This window comes from Chrysemys picta, chromosome 5 (assembly GCF_011386835.1).
Source record: "Chrysemys picta bellii isolate R12L10 chromosome 5, ASM1138683v2, whole genome shotgun sequence".
NCBI classification, from domain to species: Eukaryota; Metazoa; Chordata; order Testudines; family Emydidae; genus Chrysemys; species Chrysemys picta.
Window position 1 is genome coordinate 123409293 of NC_088795.1, and position 20654 is coordinate 123429946.

At 45.8% G+C, this 20654-nt stretch overlaps 2 protein-coding genes across 58 annotated transcripts in view; one reads left to right on the forward strand and one right to left on the reverse strand.

The window, feature by feature from the left end:
- The window catches only part of MFSD10 (major facilitator superfamily domain containing 10), a 32298-nt gene extending 26379 nt beyond the window's left edge, over positions 1 to 5919 (forward strand). For 7 of the 8 annotated variants that reach the window (XR_010601954.1, XM_005304076.5, XM_065598340.1 and 4 more), the window contains 2 exons: positions 593 to 682; positions 4574 to 5919. Coding sequence is in view for 6 of the 8 variants with exons in the window: in XM_005304076.5 (XP_005304133.2) it covers positions 593 to 682; positions 4574 to 4680 (197 nt within the window). In the remaining 2 variants the exon portion in view is untranslated. Of the gene's footprint in view, positions 1 to 592; positions 1462 to 4573 lie in introns of all 8 variants that reach the window. The other variant, XR_010601953.1, reaches the window with a different exon arrangement.
- Positions 5920 to 8189: 2270 nt separating this feature from the next.
- ADD1 (adducin 1) overlaps positions 8190 to 20654 on the reverse strand; it is a 115303-nt gene continuing 102838 nt past the window's right edge. For 33 of the 50 annotated variants that reach the window (XM_065598310.1, XM_065598318.1, XM_065598301.1 and 30 more), the window contains 2 exons: positions 20314 to 20409; positions 8190 to 10805 (listed from right to left, as the gene is read on the reverse strand). In XM_065598310.1, the coding sequence (XP_065454382.1) occupies positions 10447 to 10805; positions 20314 to 20409 (455 nt within the window). In that variant the 3' untranslated portion in view covers positions 8190 to 10446. Of the gene's footprint in view, positions 10806 to 19507; positions 19543 to 20313; positions 20410 to 20654 lie in introns of those variants that run through there. The other 17 variants (XM_065598335.1, XM_065598327.1, XM_065598329.1 and 14 more) reach the window with 3 other exon arrangements.

Below are 20654 nucleotides of genomic sequence, written 5' to 3' on the forward strand. Positions count from 1 at the left end.
ATAGCTGCTGTATCATGCACTGAAGACTGACCCCTTCGTTCCATTACAGCCTCCAGTATTAGTAATGGTTGCTTAGGGATAACAATAAGACAGAAAATGCTGTTTCTTATTATAATGACGTGATGCTGTTTATACTCATATCTGTGTATCATTAACCTTTCTTTTTAAAACCTATAGTTTCTCTACCTAAATCTGGTAAAAAGAAAGATGATGTAAAAATTCATTCTCTAACAAGGAGACCGTGAAGCCCTCCTGCAATTCAGTGAAGAGCAGTATTAACTTCTGTGAGGTTCTCTGTGCAATGTAATGCTGTTTTGGCATTGAGCTGCAGCATGTGAAAGCACTCACAGCAAGAGCTATTAATTATATTTTCCCAACGAAGAAGTCATGTTCAGCAACCACTGTCACCTCCTCAGTGGAGAGGAAAAACTACTAAGGAAGCAGAGTGCTTAGTGGATGGGGAGTGAGTGAGCTGTGAGTGGTATAAAACAGCAAATCTGACATGCACAGAAACCAGGATTCAAGTGCAAGGGGGAAAAAAAGGTCTTGTTCAAAGAACTAACTAATTGGTGTGGCACTTTTCCTTGCACAGGCTCAGCCAGCCAGAAGGGAACAGTAATGGGAATTCTGAGGAGCCTGGGGGCCCTAGCACGAGCTCTGGGACCAATCTTGTCAGCAGCAGGTAAGCGGTGCACGATCCTGCGCCACCCCGGCAATATAAAATGTCATTCTCTGGCTCCTTCAGCCTGGCAACCATTAGAAAGTTCCAGGGAAGGGGCCATAGGGAGAAACAGGTGGGACGTGGCAATGGGAATGTAGACATGATTGAGTAGTAAATTGCATGTCTTTGCCGAACATTCCTAACTGTTGCAAGTTAAGGGATAAGTTATACCTTCATGGGGGTCTCCCATTGACTTCAACAGGAAGCGCTCACACATGGATCAAGGTACTCAAGACAGACTTTTAACGGCACTGCTGACCCGAGCTGCCAGGATCCCTTTTCGACCGGGCATTCCTGTTGAAAAACCAGATGTCTTAGCAACCCTAAGCTCAGCTGACCAAAGGTCGGGCTATGCAGTGCAGACACTTGAGGTGGAGCCTGGGCTCTGAAACCCAATGAGGGGAGAGGGTCGTAGGGTTCCCATATTTCAGGTTCCCCAAAAGAAACCCAGACATAAGGTAACCTTAGTCGCAGAGCCTGGGTCCTGCCCGAGCAAGACTGTCAACACTGCTACTCCTAGCCCCACCGAGCAAGCCGCATGAGCCAGAGTCAGTTGAGCTGTGGTTTGAGTCTCGCTGCTGTGGATTTTTTTGTTTCTTTGCTTACAGCTGCAGTGTCAATGTCCAGGGAGGTCTAACAGGCCCAGAGTAGGAGGCAGAGGCGCCTTGGGTCTAAGCCTGGCTCTGACAGATTCCGCCCAGCCAGTGTTTAAATGCACTGAAAAGTTTGTTTTATGTAAAGTATGTCCTGAAGCCCATTAGTATGTTTCAGAACTGAACCCTGCGCTGTAGTGGATCTAGCAAAGTAAACCAGGGACTAAGCCCTGGAGTCAGAAACGGACATGGGCACCTAAGTGTAAGTCCCAGTTTTAGGCTCCACTGTGATTCACAAAACTGCTGCTGCTGCACCTTGTAGGCACCTAAGTTTGTGCAGTAAAAAGTTCCCTTGGTGCTTATGTTTTTGCTGCTGGGCCTGCACAATCACTGCTTCCTTCTAGGCATAGACTGGGGCCACATCTGGGAATAGAAATTATATGGCGGGCCATGAATGCTCAAAAAATTGGGGTTGGGGTGCGAGCCCTGGTTGGGGGTGTGGGCTCTAGGGTAGGGCCAGAAATGAGGACTTCAGGGTGCAGCAGAGGGGCTCCAGGCTGGGGGGGGGAGTGGGGAGGGCTCTGGCTGGGGTGCAGACTCTAGGGTGGGGCTGGGGATGAGGGGTTTGGAGTGCAGGCGGGTGCTTCAGGCTGGGATCAAGGGGTTCAGAGGGCGGGAGGGGGATCAGGGCTGGTGTGTGGGAGAGAGGCTCAGGGGTGCAGGCTCTGGGCGGAATTTACCTCAAGTGGCTCACCAAAGCAGCGGCTCACCTTCTCTGGCTCCTACGTGGAGGCCTGCCCCGTCCGCAGACACAGCCCCTCCAGCTCCCATTGTCTGCGGTTTCTGGCCAATGCAAGCAGCGGGGGCGGCGTGCAGTCCCCTGGCTGCCCCTACATGTAGGACCCGGATGGGGGCCATGCCGCTGTTTCCGGGACCTGCGTGGAGTGGCCCCCGCCCCGCTCCCCAGCTGGAGTTCCAGAGCTGGGCAAGCCCCAGACCCTGCTCCCCAACAGAAGCTTGAGGGCTGGATTAAACCAGCTGGCAGGCCAGATTTGGCCTGCGGGCGGTAGTTTGCCCATCCCTGGCCTAGCACCTGCCTAAGCCCCAGAGCCAGTCAGGCATTGGCTACATGTTCCTCTGCCTAACACACTGACAAGGTCAAGTCGGGTAGGTGTTCTCAGAGCAGGTGCCGTCGCGTGAATCAGCCAGGGAAGGCGGGGAGTAGGCAGGCTGTCCTCATAACATTTAGCTCATCTGGGATGTTGGAGACCCCCTACTAGTTCAATTCCCCCTTTTACCTGGGCTCTGCCACCTCTCAGGGCTCTGCCACCTCTCAGGTGAGTGCTCTAACCACTGGGCTATGGGATTGTCTGATACAGGTCTCCCTCACTCTCGCCTGTTGAAGCCGTTGCACTGTGGATAAATAATTACATTAATTGAGCATGCAAGAGAGCGCGAGCATATGAGCACGCAAGCATAAGAATGATTTGTAGCCTCAGAGGCCGCCCAGGCTCCGGCCTCTTTAATTATATGTACCCAATGGAACTGCTTCAGCAAGCGAGAATCAGGGAGCGCACATCCTAAGCACTGGGCTAAAAGTTATGAGGTCTCTTCACAACCGCCCCCAGTAATGCCTGTCTCTTCCCAGTCCTTGTATAGGGAGCCAAAGGGCCTAGCACAGCTTTGTGGAATGCCATGTGACTTTCTACCTGCCTCAACTTTAGGCCTTGTGACATTTAATACTTAGTCCTTCCAGGAGTGCCAGGGCCTGGACTAGATGACCTCTCGAGGGCTGAAAGAATAAGATATGGAAAAGCAGTGAGGCCACAGATATTGATTACTATAAGTAATTAGGCTGGTGCTTGACTAAGAAAGCATCCTGTGTAGAGCACCTCAGTTGACAGCAGCACTTAGCAAATAGCAGACAGGCTAATGATTTGAATGGTACGGTTCCAAATTTCTTAAGTGTCTCAACTACGTACTTCCATTTTCTTCCACTGAGAAACATTGTCATATCTGTCAAAGCCCAAAGGGCAGAGATGTGACTGGGGCAAGGATAGCTGTGCTATGCTACTAATTGGGCAGTGTTCACCCACCCACCCCCCGCCATGTTCAGGTTTTTCCTTGGGAGGATGGGGGCCTTGGGAGAGTAGGGAAGGGGAAATCAGTCAGTTCTGGCAAGATCCATAGTTACCATTTGATACCAGGAAGGTAGAAGATGTAATACGTACTTGATCTCATCTTAAAACTTAGGTAGCATTGTAAAGGCTTGAAGTGGAGGCAATTGAGTTGCTGTGGTGAGAAGGGGATAGCAGGAACAAGTGGTGGAGGATGGGATTCGGATGCAGGTACAAATATGGACTGCGTATAGTGAAGGGAAGAAACGAGTTTAGGAGCAGATGCTAGTTAGGAAGAAGCTGACAGCAGCAGCTTGCATGTGTGGATTCTGCTTCTCTCACATGGGCCCCCAGTTCCTGCCGTTGCCGTCATTCCGCCCCCCTCACGCTCTTCCTGATGTGTTGCTGCTGGCTGTCTGCCAGCCCCAAGTCCTGCTAAGTACAGCAGGAGTGGCGGCAGCTCTGACTGTGGAATTAAACAGTTTGGAACTGAGTTAACTAATTGGCTTCCAGTGAAATCTAAACAAGGCAAAGTAAGGGAGGGTGGGTAGAGTAACAGCAGAACAATTGTCTGTGGCTGTAGAAAGTGAAAAGAATCTACCTAATTTTAAAATTTACCATTTGAAAATCATTGTCTAGCTAGTGTAATGTAGTTACATAAGAACAGCCACCGAGGGCCAGACCATCTAGCCCAATCGTCCGACAGTGGCCAGTACAGTGTGTACAGAACAGGGCAGTTGAAATGATCCATCTCTGTCTTCCCTTCCAGGTTTCTGCCAGTCAGAGGTTTGGGGTTGCATCTCTGACCATTTTGTGCATTGCTGAACGTATCCAACTCTGTTTTGAACCCAGTTATACTTTTGGCCATCACAGCATTCCATGGCAATGAGTTCCACAGACTAATTTAATAATACGGGGACTACTTTCAGCCAGTGTGTTAGCCAGATGCTGTTTACAACCACTCTTTGTTCATGGGCCAGGAATCATAGCTGCAAATCCAAGTAGTTACACCTCTAATTACCTATAACATGCAACTACTCAAATTTGTACGAACGCTGCACAGGAAGTCACTTTGAAAAATCTTTGTAATGTGTACAATGAAGATAGCCCCCCAAGAACTAAATATCTTATTTCTTTTGCAGTTTATTGGCTGGCAGGAGCTGAGGTTTGCTTCACTGTTTGTGCAGTTTTGTTCCTGCTTCCCCTCATTCTTCTTGGTTACATAAAGCAGCAAACAAAGGAGGAATAACCAAAGAGAGGAGCAACATTATGACTTTTACAGAACTACTCATTTTCCAAGGGACTTCTAAAGTGGTGGAGAGTCAGATGTCAAGAAGCGACTTAAAATGGAACACTGTGTTCTGATTTACTGGAAGGCCAACTCAAATTCCACTCACCAGCATATACACCATTGTGACAAAATTGATTTTTCTTACACACCCTAATCCTCAAGGAGATGGAAACCCAGTTTGACTAGCTTTGAGATCAGAAGTATCTGACTCAAATGCGTGTCGTTCAGCAAGTTGTATTCCTGCTACATAAAATGGTGAGATCATGCCAGCTACATGGGCAGAAAAAGGTTGAATTCAACAAGCTGAGACTCACTCCACAACAGAATTTCATGCTTAAATTAACTACAGTTCCCAACCAGAGGCACCATGTAAAATGCCATCATTTCTCACAGAATCATGTGCACAATATAATGGTTTTTACATATCCTTCCTGTGCCCATTTCATTTCAAGCACTGGCTGCTCATTCTGGTGCTCACACAGAACATGGATTAGCAGAGTTTTCAGGCAGCTACATAATGGGGAAATTGATCAAGACCCAGCCACCTGAATTGGTTCATGGTGAGAAAATACAACCGCTCCCCTATTGTGTGAGGGTCATATTGAGATTATTTTGCCAAACCATTTGCACATCCCCTTTCAGTTAGTGGCAGGTCTCTTTGGTTAAATTTGTATCTAGTGCCTTAAGCTGGCGTGGTTTTTTTTTTTTGGTTGTTTTTTGGGGGGGTTGGTATCCTGAGTTTCGTATGACCTGTGAGAGAGCCTTCTATCAATCTTGACTCTATTCCTACTGTTCTGCCAAGGGATCATAAATGAACAAGTGGCCTGTGATATACAATATAATTGGGAAAGTGTTTTAGCTACATTTTATACTCCTAATATTTTGTGTAACAGGTTTTTCAGTACTGAGCATTTATCAAATATTTGTATTTTGCACTACAAAGAGTTAATTGCAAACTGGTCTACTGCAGTTAGTGTGGTTAGTAAGATGCCCTGTAATAACATGCATATTTTCAGATTGTCCTTTTGTTAGTCAGTCATTGGCCTACCTAAAGCTCTAGCTGACTGCACTTCTGCTTAGGAATGTGGGGGGGGGGAGGGGGGAAGAAGAAGCAGGGTCTTCCTGTATTCAACTTCTCATTGGCATGCAATATGCCAAGGCCTTTAATAAAGGAGAAGTGAGACCTTTTTGTTTCAATCAGTGTCTTCTTAACTCACAGGTCATAGTCTGTTGCTTAGGTGACCCCAAAAGGTTTAATTAGGGCTTCTTTCTACTGCAAAATTATACTCTTTGACCGCTATTGTAAAGAACCCAATTAACTGGCACACTGCCGACCATAATTTGCCCTTGTCTACATGGGCTTCTGTGTTATGGTGAGCAGCATGTTCGTTAACCTGATTGTTCAAACAAGGAAAAACTTTGTAGTATAGACCAACCCCATCCATTTGGAAAGTAACTAGAGGTTCAGAAAGTTTGTCTGCTCCCTTCTTGGTTTCTCCATGTGCCATCTCTCAATCACTGCAATCAGAGCCATCCACTAATAGGACTTTGTCATCTCCTGCTAGTCTTGCACTGCAGAGAATTTTTTTTTAAACACTGCTAGGGAGTGACAGTAGAGAAGCTCACTCCTAAAGGATATCAAAGTAGAAAACCCTGGGAGACAGGGAAGTGCCTGGGTGGAGGTGGTGTACTTATTTGTACCTTACAGAGTTGGGTTTATTAGGCTCTTGTTTCGCCTCACCCAACTCATGGGAAGAGTGGGATTGCTTTAAGCATGGGAGTGGGAAAGTAAAGACCTAATTCTGTATCAGTGGAGTAGTTTCCACTCCCTCTTGCACATCACTGTGCAGTCAGCTTGGCTTTAACACATAAATTAGTGAAAAACATTGTTAGACAGTTGATCTGGTAATTAACATAACATGTATCTTTCATTCTGAAGGAAACTGAATCACTTCAGACTGCACATAGAAAGATCCCTGGACTACAGACACCAGGGAGAAGACTGCCAGCTAGTCTACTTCCTTAGCACTACACAACCATTTTTAGTAGGGGAATGTGAAGACTAGCTTGGCCAGTGGAAGCAAGGGAACATGTAGATTGGGTAACATAGCAGAACTAACATCCCTACTCCGTGTTATGGAAATTTTGACTACCATAACTAGTGAAGGCCAGTCTTTCTTCAATAAGAGTATCTTCAGAAACACACTGACCCATAGCGGGGCACTGGTTCAATACAGTTTCAGAGGAAAGAGTGCCACCTACACTACAACCTGAGTTTTCCTCAACTGTCTCCCATCCAAGGCCTGACGGTGCTTAGCTTGACTTCTGACAAGATCACAGACTGAGGTGGTGCTATTGCAGACATAAAACTTGAACCTGTAAATGAATAATATGTGAACCCAAATCAATATAATAAAGGCCTCAAACACATATTGCACCTGCTCAAGGAACAGAACGTTGGGTACCAAAATGAATCTTTTGGTAGGTTTTACACCCTTATGTAATATAGGAAACCAAAGTTCATGTGTGTTTTAAGACTCACTTTTATTAAAGGTCTCAATTTGAGCTTTATCATTTCCTATTATGCAGGTTTTATTCCTTAAAAAAAAAAAGCCACAGAAAAAAAGTTTCTGCAGCTTCTCATTTGTCCCAAAATTGTATTTTGTATTCCTAGAGCCTTGGTTAAAAACAAAATTAGTGACTTTCACTAAAATAGTATTCCAGGTAAAGCCTCAAGAATGATTGATAAAGGCAGAGCGTTTTCCCCCTGCCTTGGGGAAAAAAACAAATTCTAAAGGACATGATATTATGTTGCTTGTGAATCTACTCAGAAAGTAGAAAATGTAAATTTACAAGAGTGAAAAGCCGCTGTGCCCTCCCCATGGTATTTCAGCAAACTAAGTGGCATTTGTTCAGAGATTTCAAACCCCTAAACTACTGCATATAGCCTGAGCATGAACTTAATATAAAGAATGAACCAAGCAGTGATCCCCTGCTTCATGAATTAGACTGCAAATTAGAATTCTTAGCTTTTTCACCTGAGCACATATTCCACCCTAGCTTTAAGGACAACAGGTTAATGAACAAGGTTAATATAGTAGGTTGTTAGAGAAGGCAGAATTATGTTAACCTGGAAGTGACTAGTGATCCTTTCTGCAACACGAAAGCGGCTTTTTGTATTCTGTCTACATGTTCCCTCAATTAAAGTTCAGACACTGTTCCCTTTTAATGCCTGTCTCTGCGGCTTACTGTTACCTGCCCCATTCAGGGTCTCTGGCCAGAACATTAGACATCACAGTCGGGTCTGGAACTTTAACAGCAACCAGTTTACTATAAACAAAATCCTAGGTACTTTTCTCAAGACATTTTTTTACCCATTAAATTAAAATGGTTTGGGCATTATTCCCTAAGAGATTCTGGAAATTAAAACTGTACAACAGCTTTCAAAACAGAGGAAAAAACCTTACTCTTTTAAAGAAGAATTTTATTTGAGTAAAACTTAATGATACAACAAAGAAAGAAAAATACATGACTTTTTTCCCCCCACCGTGTGTAACCATACTGTACACAGCTGGATTTCATAGTGTAATACAAAGAATTGAAAGAACAAACTACAAAATTAGAATCAAAATCATTGCATATGTGGTCAAAGATAAAAAGGGAGGACTCCATTATTAACTGAAACATGTAGCAATGGCTTAGTAACATAATTATGACCCTGGCAATAAAACACAATTTAGCAAAGTAAGATAAGTACTGTATGCTCCCTAGTATACAGAGGACATAGAAGGTTAGAATACAAGCTCAAAGCCATTAGCGCCATGCAGTCCTTACTAGACATTATTGTTTAGGTGTCACTCTTAAGCAGTGATTTGTTGTTGCATCTAATTCCACCCTACCTCTATGTATTCCAAAAGAGAAGTCAGATTTGTGGTGTGTTAATTACTGACACTAAACCTTTTTCTCCTCACCTGACAGTGCTATTGTCATATCTTGTAATTTTGTTTTCCTTTTACCACTTGAATTTGGTCCAAGTTTTCAATGCATCTGAGGGCCTAATATAGGCTTTATTTTTGCACTATAGCTGAATCTGTTCTATTCAATGCTTTCATACTGCACAAATTGCAAGGGATTCACTGTCTGCTATTTTTCTCACTATAAAACAGGTATTTTATATACTCTTATAGGATACATCCATTACTGAATTTCATTTTAGTTATAGTCATTGCATGTAAGCCAACTTTTTTTCCCCAAGGAGAAATCTTTGAATGTTTTCTGCTGTTACAAATAGAAATGTGTCATTTGAACACTGACATTTGGAACATCTCGGTTTATAGCTGGGGTGAATTCATTAAGGTTTCTGGAAAGGTCACGATGGTAACAAATGAAGATGTTTTGGCTTTCAAAAACATCATTTGAAGGTGGATCTCTGTGTGTGCTCAGTGAAGAGAGAGAATCATGATCGTAACTAGAAGAGGATGGCAAATAAAAGGTGAAAGTGATTTTACTGACTTTGCTACATGCTAAATGCTTATGGAAAACCTGTAGTAAATGCACCTCTAAGGACTCTGGGAGGGATTTCTGTTCCCGACTTAACTACTGCTGGCAACACAAAGCAAGAAATACAAGCTACAGTAAGTGAAAAGAAAAAGAGTTAATATAAAAACATATGTTAAGTGTTCAGTGTAATGTGTTTACATTTTTATTAGGGGAGGGAGTGAAGATACCAGCCTGCAAATGTGGCTTATATGTAACAGATTTGCATCTGCTCCCAGGGAAGTTTTATCAAAACAATGAAATATGCACCAAAGACCCAATCCAAAACTGTCCATGCCCTAGATCACCAATTAAAAGTGTCCCAAAAGTCTAACATACAATTGTTTTCAACCTGTATCTAAAGACCAAACTGCTATGCAAGTGATTTCTGATGGTCTCTGATTTTGGTTGGGGAAGAGGGCCGTAAGATAGATTTCACAATATTGCATTTATTAGAAAAGTTGAATGCACAGTATCAGCAGGAAACACCATCACCAGTTCAGTCCTCTTAGACATCACAAGGTTAAGTTTAAGTTCCAGCTATATCACAAAACAGAATATGGGTTAAAGGCAGCTTTTATTGTTGTTGTTATTGGGGAGTGGGGGTGGCAGGGAGAAGACAGGAGGGGTAAGGTGAGGATAGTCTCAAAGCCTTACTATATAACATGATCTGTAATCACAGATTGCAGAAGCATACAGCTCAGTTCAAGAATGTGCCCCCTCTAAAATGCAAACAAACAAGCATCCTCTCTAAAATGCAATATTTAAAAAAGAATCCACTTGTGACTGGTGAGTACAACATTGGAAAAGAGCACGTTCTGGAGTGAGCAGATACTGCACTGTGAACGTGGCCTGGTCAAAAATACTTGTGTTCATACATAAAGCAGTGTGGGCTTTAAATTAAAAACAGTGGTTCAATGTCTTCCACATGGAAGCCATTTAATTTTGTTTACAAATTAAGGATCAAATCTGTGGTTTGCTGCTGAGAACAGAGGTTTAGCACCTTTCTGCACGTTAATTTCCTGTTATAACCTTAAACAATCAAGCTATAACTCGAGGGGTTGGTTGGTTTATTTGTTGCATTCCTTTACATAAGACGACAAAACACTCAGTACAATCTGGTACATTCTAGTGGTTAATGAATTTAGATTTTAAAATACGACAGTGTTTCTGCAGCGCATCAGGCCTTCAGGAGTCACTCTTCTTTTTGTTCTTCTTCAGGAAGGAAGGAGTGCGGAACTTCTTTTTCTTTTTGGATGGGGATTTTCCTGGAGATTCATCACTACCTGGATCAGCTGCTGTCCCCTCCTCAGCTGTTGGTGTTGTTGCCTCTTCAGCAGGTTGGGACTGGGGCTCTTGATTTTCTGTTGCAGGTGACTCAGTCTGACTTTTGGTCAGATCTTCGCTGCACCTACCTTCCTCCTCCTCCTTTCCGAAGGTTGGGAAGCCGAGTGCTTCTGAAGGCTCATCAGGGGTGAGGTCTGGGAGGGTTTGCTTGAAAGTTGCAGCATCACTGTCATCTTTGTAAGTCTGGTCCTGCAGTGTCTCTAATGGACGGATTGATATGAAATATTTAGTTAAAGTGTGCTGGTCTCTAAAATACATTAAGGTGAAGTTACTGTATAGTGAGTGCTCTGTGTGAAAATCTAGCTCATTTAACTTACATAATGCTTTTGGAATCTGTCTATTCTGCTTTACCTTTGGGCACAGAGATGTAGGTGGAATGTTCAAAAGGTTATTTTCAACTTCCTGCCAGGCAGCAGATAAAGTTGAATCCAACCATAATGGTCTAAAGTACCAAGAGAGTAAATATCAAGGCTTTATAAATAAAACATAGTAATGTAACTACATTTGAAAACGATGCTGAGGATTTTTAGCACAGTGAACAGGGAATCAAACCTACAATTTTCATGGGCATTAATGAGATATTGTCATTAGGCTCCCAATTTTTAAAATGTTTTAATTCGTTGGGATGGAGCAAATTACACAAACATCAGACCAATGGCTTGATGTATGAGAATCTCACTAATTCTCATTTTGCCAGGCTTTATAATAATCCCAGTATTTCCATGGAGCTTCTCAGAGAAGATTTAACAAGAGACAGCTTCATAGTGAGGTCTGCTATTGTAATGGTTTCATTATCTTGAATTATTAGTGCATTATGAGGTCTTAGAAATAAAACCAATATAGCCTGTCAAATTGAATTAACTAAGCATGTTTTGTGATGCAGCCTTTCAGATAACATGGGTTCACTTAGCGTGACTTCATCCCTGTGCAAAGCATGAGCCATAGCTTAAATGGGGCTAAAGTGGTACATAGGCCTTGCTATGGCCCTGTACACACTACTCACTAATCTACAGTGGACCTCACCGTCATCGGTGAGATTTAGTGACACTCGCCTTTTAAATATACCATGTTATTGTAAAGCAATCCTGTCTGCACTGAGCACTGCCTTAGAACTCACGGCACCTGTTTCCTGCCTGCATGGAATGCACCAATTAATAAGTGGCCAGCTAGCTGTGTCAACTCCATCCATGACAGTAGAGCATAAAGAGGAAAGTGGATGAAAGCCAGGCCATAGAGGTTTGCGAGCTGCGAGAAAAATGAGGACAACAATTCTCATTTTTAAAAATTAAAGATCTGCTGCAGTCACGAGAACAATTTGGGTCAGAGCGTTAGTTTTATGTTCAAGGTTTTGAGAGGTGATTACAACAGTCTACAGAAAGTATGAGAGTGTCTCTAATGAAATTGTGTCCTTTATTCCTGCAGGATTGTACTGAAAACTCCTCATGCTGTGTCTTAGAAGACACTGTTCTGTGAATGTGTGATATGTATTTGCCTAGAATAGTGGGAACTTCTGTTATGTTAGACCCACAATAACCACTTAATACTCAGTATCAAGCCAAATGCTCAGAATGGTAAAGTTAGAAGTCTGAAATTGTGTTATGATGCAGACAGGATTTAAAGCAGGTTAAAGGAGAAAGCCATTATGTATGTTATGAGCTGCCTCATGAGGCGTTAGTCTGATTAACCCTTTATGACCATTATACAGCAATTCATTTACAGTCTATCACCAGCATTGCTCTTTTAATCATCAGCACCTTTCTAGTCATGATTTTTATTTCTTCAGGAATTCAAGTGGAAGGCATTAATCAGACTAATTTCTTAGTACATGTACCGCACCCGATTTTCATGTAGTTAGACTTTTATTTATAAAAAGACTTTTATTTATAAAAGTCTAAGGACCAGCAATAGTTTGGATTATTCCTGAAATAAAAGCATAGGGAGCTACTGGCATTTAAACAGCCTTTGCCACTCTACAAAGCATTACAGCTATACAAAAATAATTTTAACTCGTCTGTCCAAGACAGTTATCCCACCCCGCCTCTGAAATTGTCACTGCATCATTTAGTAAGATGGAATCACTGTACACTGGACTGAAACACGGATCTCTGAATTTAGCTTAGGGATGGGCAAGTTTTTAATCAGAACAGAGAAATCCTCAAATTCTACATCAGATAAAGGAGAACACCACAACACGTGTACGAGATTTGTTATTTCGCTCAGTGATTTTAGTACATCCATCAGTGAGGTTTTCCAAATTACATCTTCTAACAAAAACAATTTCAGAGACAACAACATGACAATACTTAGAAATGTAAAGATCTATTCTCGAACTAATAGCACAAACACATATTAAGTGCACACTGATGCAGTAATACCATTAAAACTTCTGTCTGCAGCTTTGGCCTGAATGGAGGTAAAGTGTTTTTTTTTTTTTTTTTTTAATACACACACAGATGCAAGGGTTTTATCACCATGGAAAAACACTTTTCAAAATTATATTCTTAAGTACGGTTGTAGTCAGAAAACTGACTACATAAAAAAGAGAGTTACCTTTTCCATAACTGGTGTTCTTTGAGATGTGTTGCTCATTTCCATTCCATATTACGTGTGTGTGCTCGCCATATGCACCAGTGCCGGAAGTTTTTCCCTCAGCTATATAAGTAGGGGACCGGCTCTGCTGCCCCCTGGAGTTGCACCAGCATGGCGGGGTATAAGGGGCGCCGCCGGCTACCCCCCACCCTTGGTTCCTTCTTGCCAGAAACTCCGACAGTGGGGAAGGAGGGTGGGTCATGGAATGAACATGAGCAACACATCTCGAAGAACCCCAGTTACGGAAAAGGTAACTGTCTTCTTCTTCTTCGAGTGCTTGCTCATGTCCATTCCATATTCGGTGACTCCAAAGCAGTATCCCTGGAGCTGGGTAGGAGTTCACGGACATGTAGATTGCAACACAGCTCTGCCGAATCCAGCATCGTCTCTGGCCTGCTGAGTGATGGCGTAATGAGTGGTAAATGTGTGGACCGAGGACCACGTTGCGGCATATGTCCTGGATATGGATGTGTGCCAGGAAGGCCGCCGAATACGCCTGAGCTCTCATTGAGTGGGCTCTGACAATTGGCAGCGGCAGCAGAACCCCTGCCAGGTCGTAACAGGCCCTTATGCATGAGGTGATCCAACTGGAAATCCTCTGCGAGGACACCACATGACCCTTCATCCTATCTGCTGTAGCAATGAAGAGTTGAGTGGATTTACGGAAAGGCTTGGTACGTTCTAAGTAAAAAGCCAAGGCCCTCTGGATGTCCAGGATGTGAACATGCCTCTCTTCACTGGTCTTGTGCAGTTTGGGACGAAACACCGGGAGGAAGATGTCCTGGTTATAAATAATAAATTAATGGAGATATCCTATCTCCTCGAACTGGAAGGGACCTTGAAAGGTCATCAAGTCCAGCCCCCTGCCTTCACTAGCAGGACTAAGTACTGATTTTGCCCCAGATCCCTAAGTGGCCCCCTCAAGGATTGAACTCACAACGCTGGGTTTAGCAGGCCAATGCTCAAACTACTGAGCTATCCCTCCCACATAAGGGGTTCATATGGAAGGTGGAGACCACCTTTGGCAGGAAGGCTGGGTGGGGCCGCAATTGAACCTTATCTTTGTAGAAGACCACGTACGGTGGTTCTGAGGTCAAAGCTTTAATTTCTGAGACACGTCTTGCCGACGTCACCGCCACCAGGAATGCAACCTTCTATGACAGATGGGAAAGGGAGCAGGAGATTAGCGGTTCAAAGGGCAGGCCAGTGAGCCTAGAGAGGACCAAGTTAACATCCCACTGCTCTCCAGCCCTCTCAAGAATCTGACCATCATGTCATGGGAGAACACTGTCTGTCCTTGGATCAGCGGGTGAAAAGCAGAGATGGCCGCAAGATGCACTCTAATGGAAGAGTGTGCCAGGCTCTGATTCCTCAAATGGAGGAAGTAGTCCAGGACAGTCTGTATGGAGGAACGCGAGGGAGAGATGCCCCATTCGGACGCCCAGTGGGAAAACCTCGTCCACTTGGCCAGGCATGTCAGTCTAGTTGAGGGCTTCCTACTTTCCAGGAGGACCTGTTGGACTCCTTCCGAACAGGTCCGCTCCTCCAGGTTCGGCCACAGAGAATCCATGCCGAGAGGTGAGACCCGAGGCTGAGGTGTAAGAGCCGACTGTGGTCCTGCAACAGCAGGTCCAGTCGGTTGGGCAGGGGCCAGGGAGAGGCCGCTGATAGGCTCATGAGCATGCCGAACCAGAGAGCTGACGAGCAGGCTCCCCCTTGCCTGTTGGTGTAGAACATTGAGGCTGTGTTGTTTGTCAGGTGGGGCAAGAAGACTCCGCACACAGCTGGGCTGCTTGGAGCTCTTTGATGTTTATGTGTAACCGCGCCTCATCTGGGGACCACATCCCCTGTGTCTGGAGATTGCCGAGATGTGTCCCCCCAGCCAAGGTCCGAGGTGTCAGACACCAACTTGAGCGAGGAGGGTTGTCGAACAGAACCTTTTCCAGGATTGTCCTGCAGTTGATCCATCTCAGTGAGGTAAGTATTGCCTGGGGAATCGTAACGATCTTCTTCAGGGGGTCTCTGGACTGGGAATAGACCCTCCTGAGCCATTGTTGCAGGGGCCGCATCCGGAGCCTGGCATGGCGGACCATGTAAGTGCATGCTGCCATGTGGCCCAGCGGGCACAGGCAAAGGCTGGCTGTAGTGAGAGGGAACACGGAGACTTCTGCGATGAGGTTCGCCATCGTGCTGAACCTTTCCAGCGGCAGGAACGCTCCGATGAACTCTATCCTCTGCACTGGCACTAATGCTGACTTTTTGTCGTTCACCAGTAGGCCCAGAGAGCGGCACGTGGCTTGAAGCACCGCAACATCCCTTTGGACTTGAGACCTGTAGCCACCCTGGACGAGCCAGTCATCAAGGTATGGGTAGATCTGGATACCCCGGTGCCTGAGGTAAGCTGCTACCACTGACATGCACTTGGTAAACACCCTCGGTGTTGTCGCCAGGCCGAATGGGAGGACTGTAAACTGGTAGTGGTGGAGCCCCACTGTAAACCGGAGGAAGTGTCTGTGCCCTCGAAAGATCACGATGTGGAAGTATGTGTCCTTCAAGTCAAGGGCAGCATACCAGTCTCCCGGATCCAAGGAGGGGATAGTAGAAGCCAGAGAGACCATGCGGAACTTTAGCTTCTGTAGATACTTGTTGAGGTCTCACAGGTCCAGGATAGGCCGTAGACTGCCCGTGGCCTTTGGGATTAAAAAGTATCGGGAACAGAACCCCTTGTTCCTGTACTCGAGAGGAACCTCTTCCACCGCACACAGCGGTAGTAACCCCTTTACCTCCTGCGTGAGGAGTCCCTGAAGAGGGACAGGGAAGGCGGGTGGGAAGGGGGGGTAGAAAGGAACTGGAGGGGATAACCCTGTTCCACTGTGCTGAGGACACAGCGGTTGGAAGTTATAGCGGTTCACGCCAGGAGGAAAGGGGAAAGGCAGTCAGAGAATACTGGGAAAGAGGGATCCGGGCAATAGTCTGGTAGATCGCCCTTAGGCGCACCCTCAAAGTGACCATTTGTTCCCCTGCTTATTATGGGTCAAGCCCGACTGGGCTGAGGGTGGAGGCAGGTGGCTCAGGCAGCGATTGTAACCCTTGGCTAGTTTATGGGGCTGATCCTGCCGAGGCTGGCTCCCCTGGCCCTGAGGCTGCTGCAGTTTGAACTGCTTATGCGCCGTGGCTGGGACGTAGAGACCCAGGATTTTCAGGGTGATGGTGCACGAGTCTTTGTGGCCATGCAACTTGCTGTCTCTTTGCTGCAACTAGGACCCTGCCATCAAAGGGCAGGTCCTGCAATGACTGCTGGGCCTCGGTGGATAACTCAGAGGAGCAGCCAAGAGACTTGCCGACTGGAGATAGCGGAAGTCATGGTGTGGGCAGCAGCATCTGACATCGCCTGGAGGTTCACCCTGGCCACAGTCATGCCCTTATCGAGGATAGCTCAGAACTCCTTCTTGGAAGCCTTGGGGAGCGAGCCTTCGAACTTGGCCATGGCTTGCCACATATCAGCCAAGGAAGGCTTGGTGGTTGGCCACCCTCAGCAGAAGTCCTTGCCTTTTCTTGTGGTTAACTGCCTCAACCACAAGGGAATTAGGGGCTGCGTGGGAGTATAAATACTTGTGCGCTTTGGTCGGCACAAAGTACTTGCGTTCGACCCTTTTAGAGATAGGGGCCAGGAAAGAGGGGGTCTTCCACAGGTCATTCGTGATTTTAGAAACCCCTTCATGAAGGGGTAGAGCCACCCTGGCAGGAGCCGAGGAGCAGAGGACGTCAAACAGAGAGTCCGAGGACTCTTCCAATTCTTATGCCTGAAGCCCCAGGTTAGAAGTGATCCTCTTCAAAAGTTCCTGGTGCGCCTTGGCGTCATCCTAAGGAACTGGGTGAGGGGGTCCGGCGACAATGATGCCGTTGCCATGGGAACCTCCATGTCCATTGGTGGTCCAGGAGCTTGCTCCCCTGAGTCCTCCTGGACCTGTGGGGTCTTACCCCCACAAGTCTCAAGCACCAGAGGGGGATGGGATATCGAGGCTGCTGGTCTCTCTGAGGCTCCCAACACCGATCAGGCAGCCTGGGAAGGTTGGGTGAACCCCCAAGGGTTCCACAGATATCATGGCGCTGGCCACTGCACTTGGGGCCGTGGGACAGGTTTCAGTGCTGATAATGTAAACCACCACCGATACGGGAGCTTGTTCCGCCGGCAGGGAACTTCGCTCCAAGCCAGCGCTACCAGCAAAGCGGTCAGTATGGGGCAACCAGGATCGGGCTGAGCAGTGGCTCTTGTCCAACTGGTGCCAGTCGCTGCATCCCAAAGCCAACCTGTCCGAGCGAGAATGCGTTGGTCAGGCTCTTGGGGACTGATGGCGTTTGGTGGATTGGCATTGGATACCAGGCAATCCACGCCTCATGCTACTCGACTGGTACCGGTACGTTGAATGGGACCGGGAGCTACTACGGGCCGGTTGCTGGGAGGATTGTCCTGAGTAGGGCGACCTCCTTCATGGAGACGGGAGATGATGGCCCAGCGATTGGCGGTCTCTGATCGGTCTCGGGCCCTTGGAGATGGTAGGGGCTGGTTCCGGAGTTCTTGCCGGGTGGCGCGTGCCTCAGAGGGTCTGCGCCAATCTACTGGCGAGGTACGTCTCGAGTCCCTCAATCAGTGCTCCTGGTGCGGGGACCGAAGAGTGCTCTGCTGAGCCTGCCTCTCTTGTCCTGAGACGTGACGGCTGTGGGTGGGCGAAACTGGTGGGACGTCCCTCTCGATGGGGAATGATGCTGCTGAGGCGGGGACACACGGATAGGTCCCAATGCGGGTTTTCCTCGAGACGGTATAGATGGCACCAGGAGTGTCAGGATCTCCTGAGTTGCTCGAAGAGCTTTGTGCGCCGATGGCACCTGAAGCTGGCTAGGGCCTGCACTGCTATCCAGGGTCGCAGGCAAAGCATGGGATGGGCTGCACCGCTCGACTTGAGCTGGGGCCAGACTTCCTGAACGGGGTGTTGAGCTGCCCGGCACGGGTCGTGGCTTGCCCCCAGCCCTCTCCTTTCCCTTATTTCCCTCCCAGTCTTTTTCGGCTTCATGACCAGAGCCATGGAGCGAGACCGGTGCCGGCTCGTGGATGGCGTCGGCGGAGTACTGCGCATGGAGGCTGCGGTGCTCGGTGCGCAGTCAGACTGCTGCTCCAGTGCCAGAGTGAGTGCTGACTCCATAAGGAGCACTTTCAGACAGATATCGCGCTCCTTCGTCCTAGGTTTAAAGGACTTGCAGATATGGCACTTATCACTTATGTGCCCTTTGCCTATGCACCTTAGGCAGCTGGTTGTGGATTGCTGACGGCCACAGGCCATTTGCAGCCATCGCAGGGCTTATAGCCTGGGGACCAGGGCATGCCCTGTCCCCCGGCTGTGTCCCGTTTGGGACTAATTAAAAGTTAAGAACTACTACTAAGGGTAACTAAGAAACTACTAACTATATACAACTACATTACAGGTTTTTCGAAGTTCACAAGAAAAGAAAACCTATCCGAAGCAGCAGATGTTCCAGCACCATCGCTGGCGGCAAGAAGGAACTGATACCGCACCATGCGGGCCCCACTCCAGGGGGTGCCAGAGCTGGTCCCGTACGGATACTGCTGAGGGAAAAACTTCCGGCACCGGTGCATGTGGCGAGCACACACACCTAATATGGAATGGACATGAGCAAGCACTCAAAGAAGAATGGCACCTTCACTCAATGGATCTCTCCGTCCGTCATAGCTCTCATCGCATTCAGTCACAGCTACTTAGGTTAGGGAAATACACATATACATGAAGTTTACTTTTGTTAGCCCTGTAAAGCCATCACAGCTTAAAGAGTGAGCTCATTCATAGCTAGCTCATGCAACACAATTTCAGACTAAGTTCCAATCTTAGAAACTTGGTGGTATCAGAGCCACGCAGAACACAGTTCAATTTTCATGTTCTAGGAGGAATACGAACCACGGGCTTTTGGACAAACAGCTTATTACTCATAAATTGAGGCAGCTGGTTACAGAGTCACTGAAAGACAGACGAACATGGAACCCATGATGACACTTTCACAGTCCCTTTCAACAGTATAGCGCACTTTAATGTAAGGTTTATGTAACTGACCTAGAATTCCAAGAAAGCAACAATGGAAGGAATTAGTGTGTCACTGACTGTAAAAATGCCTTTAAAAAACAAAAACAAAACACAAACAGAAAACAAAACTCAGTAAACAACAAAGATGCAAGAGAATGAAGCAAAGCCCAGAGAACTCCGGGAAAGCAGCAGAAACAGGTCAGAGTATGGGATGATACTTACTATGGTAACAGGTACTCTTTAGCATATCCATCTCCTGTTTGTAACGCAGCCACAAGAAGAAAAAAGCACAAGTAGAGAATCTATGCATTCATCACAGCCATTGTGTTAAATTAAAAGAATGGTTGGAGCCATTCTTATAGAAAACAGAATGAGATGAAGTAGTGCGTGGAAGACTTCATAACAGACAAGTGATATATCCCAATGAACAAGGTAAAGGAAACACAAAACAGAAATTAGATTACACCTATTTAACAGATAGACTGTTACTTTTATCCTTTTTTTCCAAAGGGATAGCAGATTTTTTTGGCCCTTTTTTCATTTTTCTGATAATTTTACATCATCATGTTAACAAATCAAACTAAGATCTAAACTGGGAGAGAAAAATATTCCCAGAGGTGTAATCCAAATACAATAATGTTTAAGAAATGTGCAACCAGTGAGCAGGATTTGACAAACTATCTATCCATGTTCAGTTCAGTGAAGGTCTCTGCTTCATCATTAGAAACAACATTTCACTGCAAAACCAGCAGCCACATCTTGCTCAGCGTGCTCACAGGGGCGATTCAATTCAGAAACTCAACAAGATGACGAGGCAATTTTGAAATGGGGATAATCTGTCTAATGACAATGCACATTTCTTTATTATTGTGAACATAACCACTATTACATTCAGTTACACAGCTCTACAGATTGTAAAAAAATAAAAATAATTCCTCTTTACTTCGTTAAATCTTATTTTTTCATGCTTCAGTCAAGACAGGTGCAGCTACAGGAGTCTTCCCCACCCCAGCTCAATGTAACATACCTTCTTCAAGCTTAACTGGTGTGCTGGGAGGAGTACGTGCTGAAGTATGATCAGGAGCACTCTTTTCTTTCTGTTGTCTGGCATCTTCTGAAGGTTCTACAGATGAATCAGTATGGGAATTAAAAACAGCACACAAGAGTCTTCTTTAGGGATGCAGGAAAACAGACATCCCGCTACACACACACAAAAATCTTTGAATACATTTTTTTTCTGAATGAAAATTCTGTCTGAATACCAAATAATTCCAAAGCAAGCAAAGGTAAGGTGCAGACCAACACTGTTGTGATCTTACCTGCCACAGAAGTTATGTTATCCAACTATTTCAACTCAAAATATTGCTC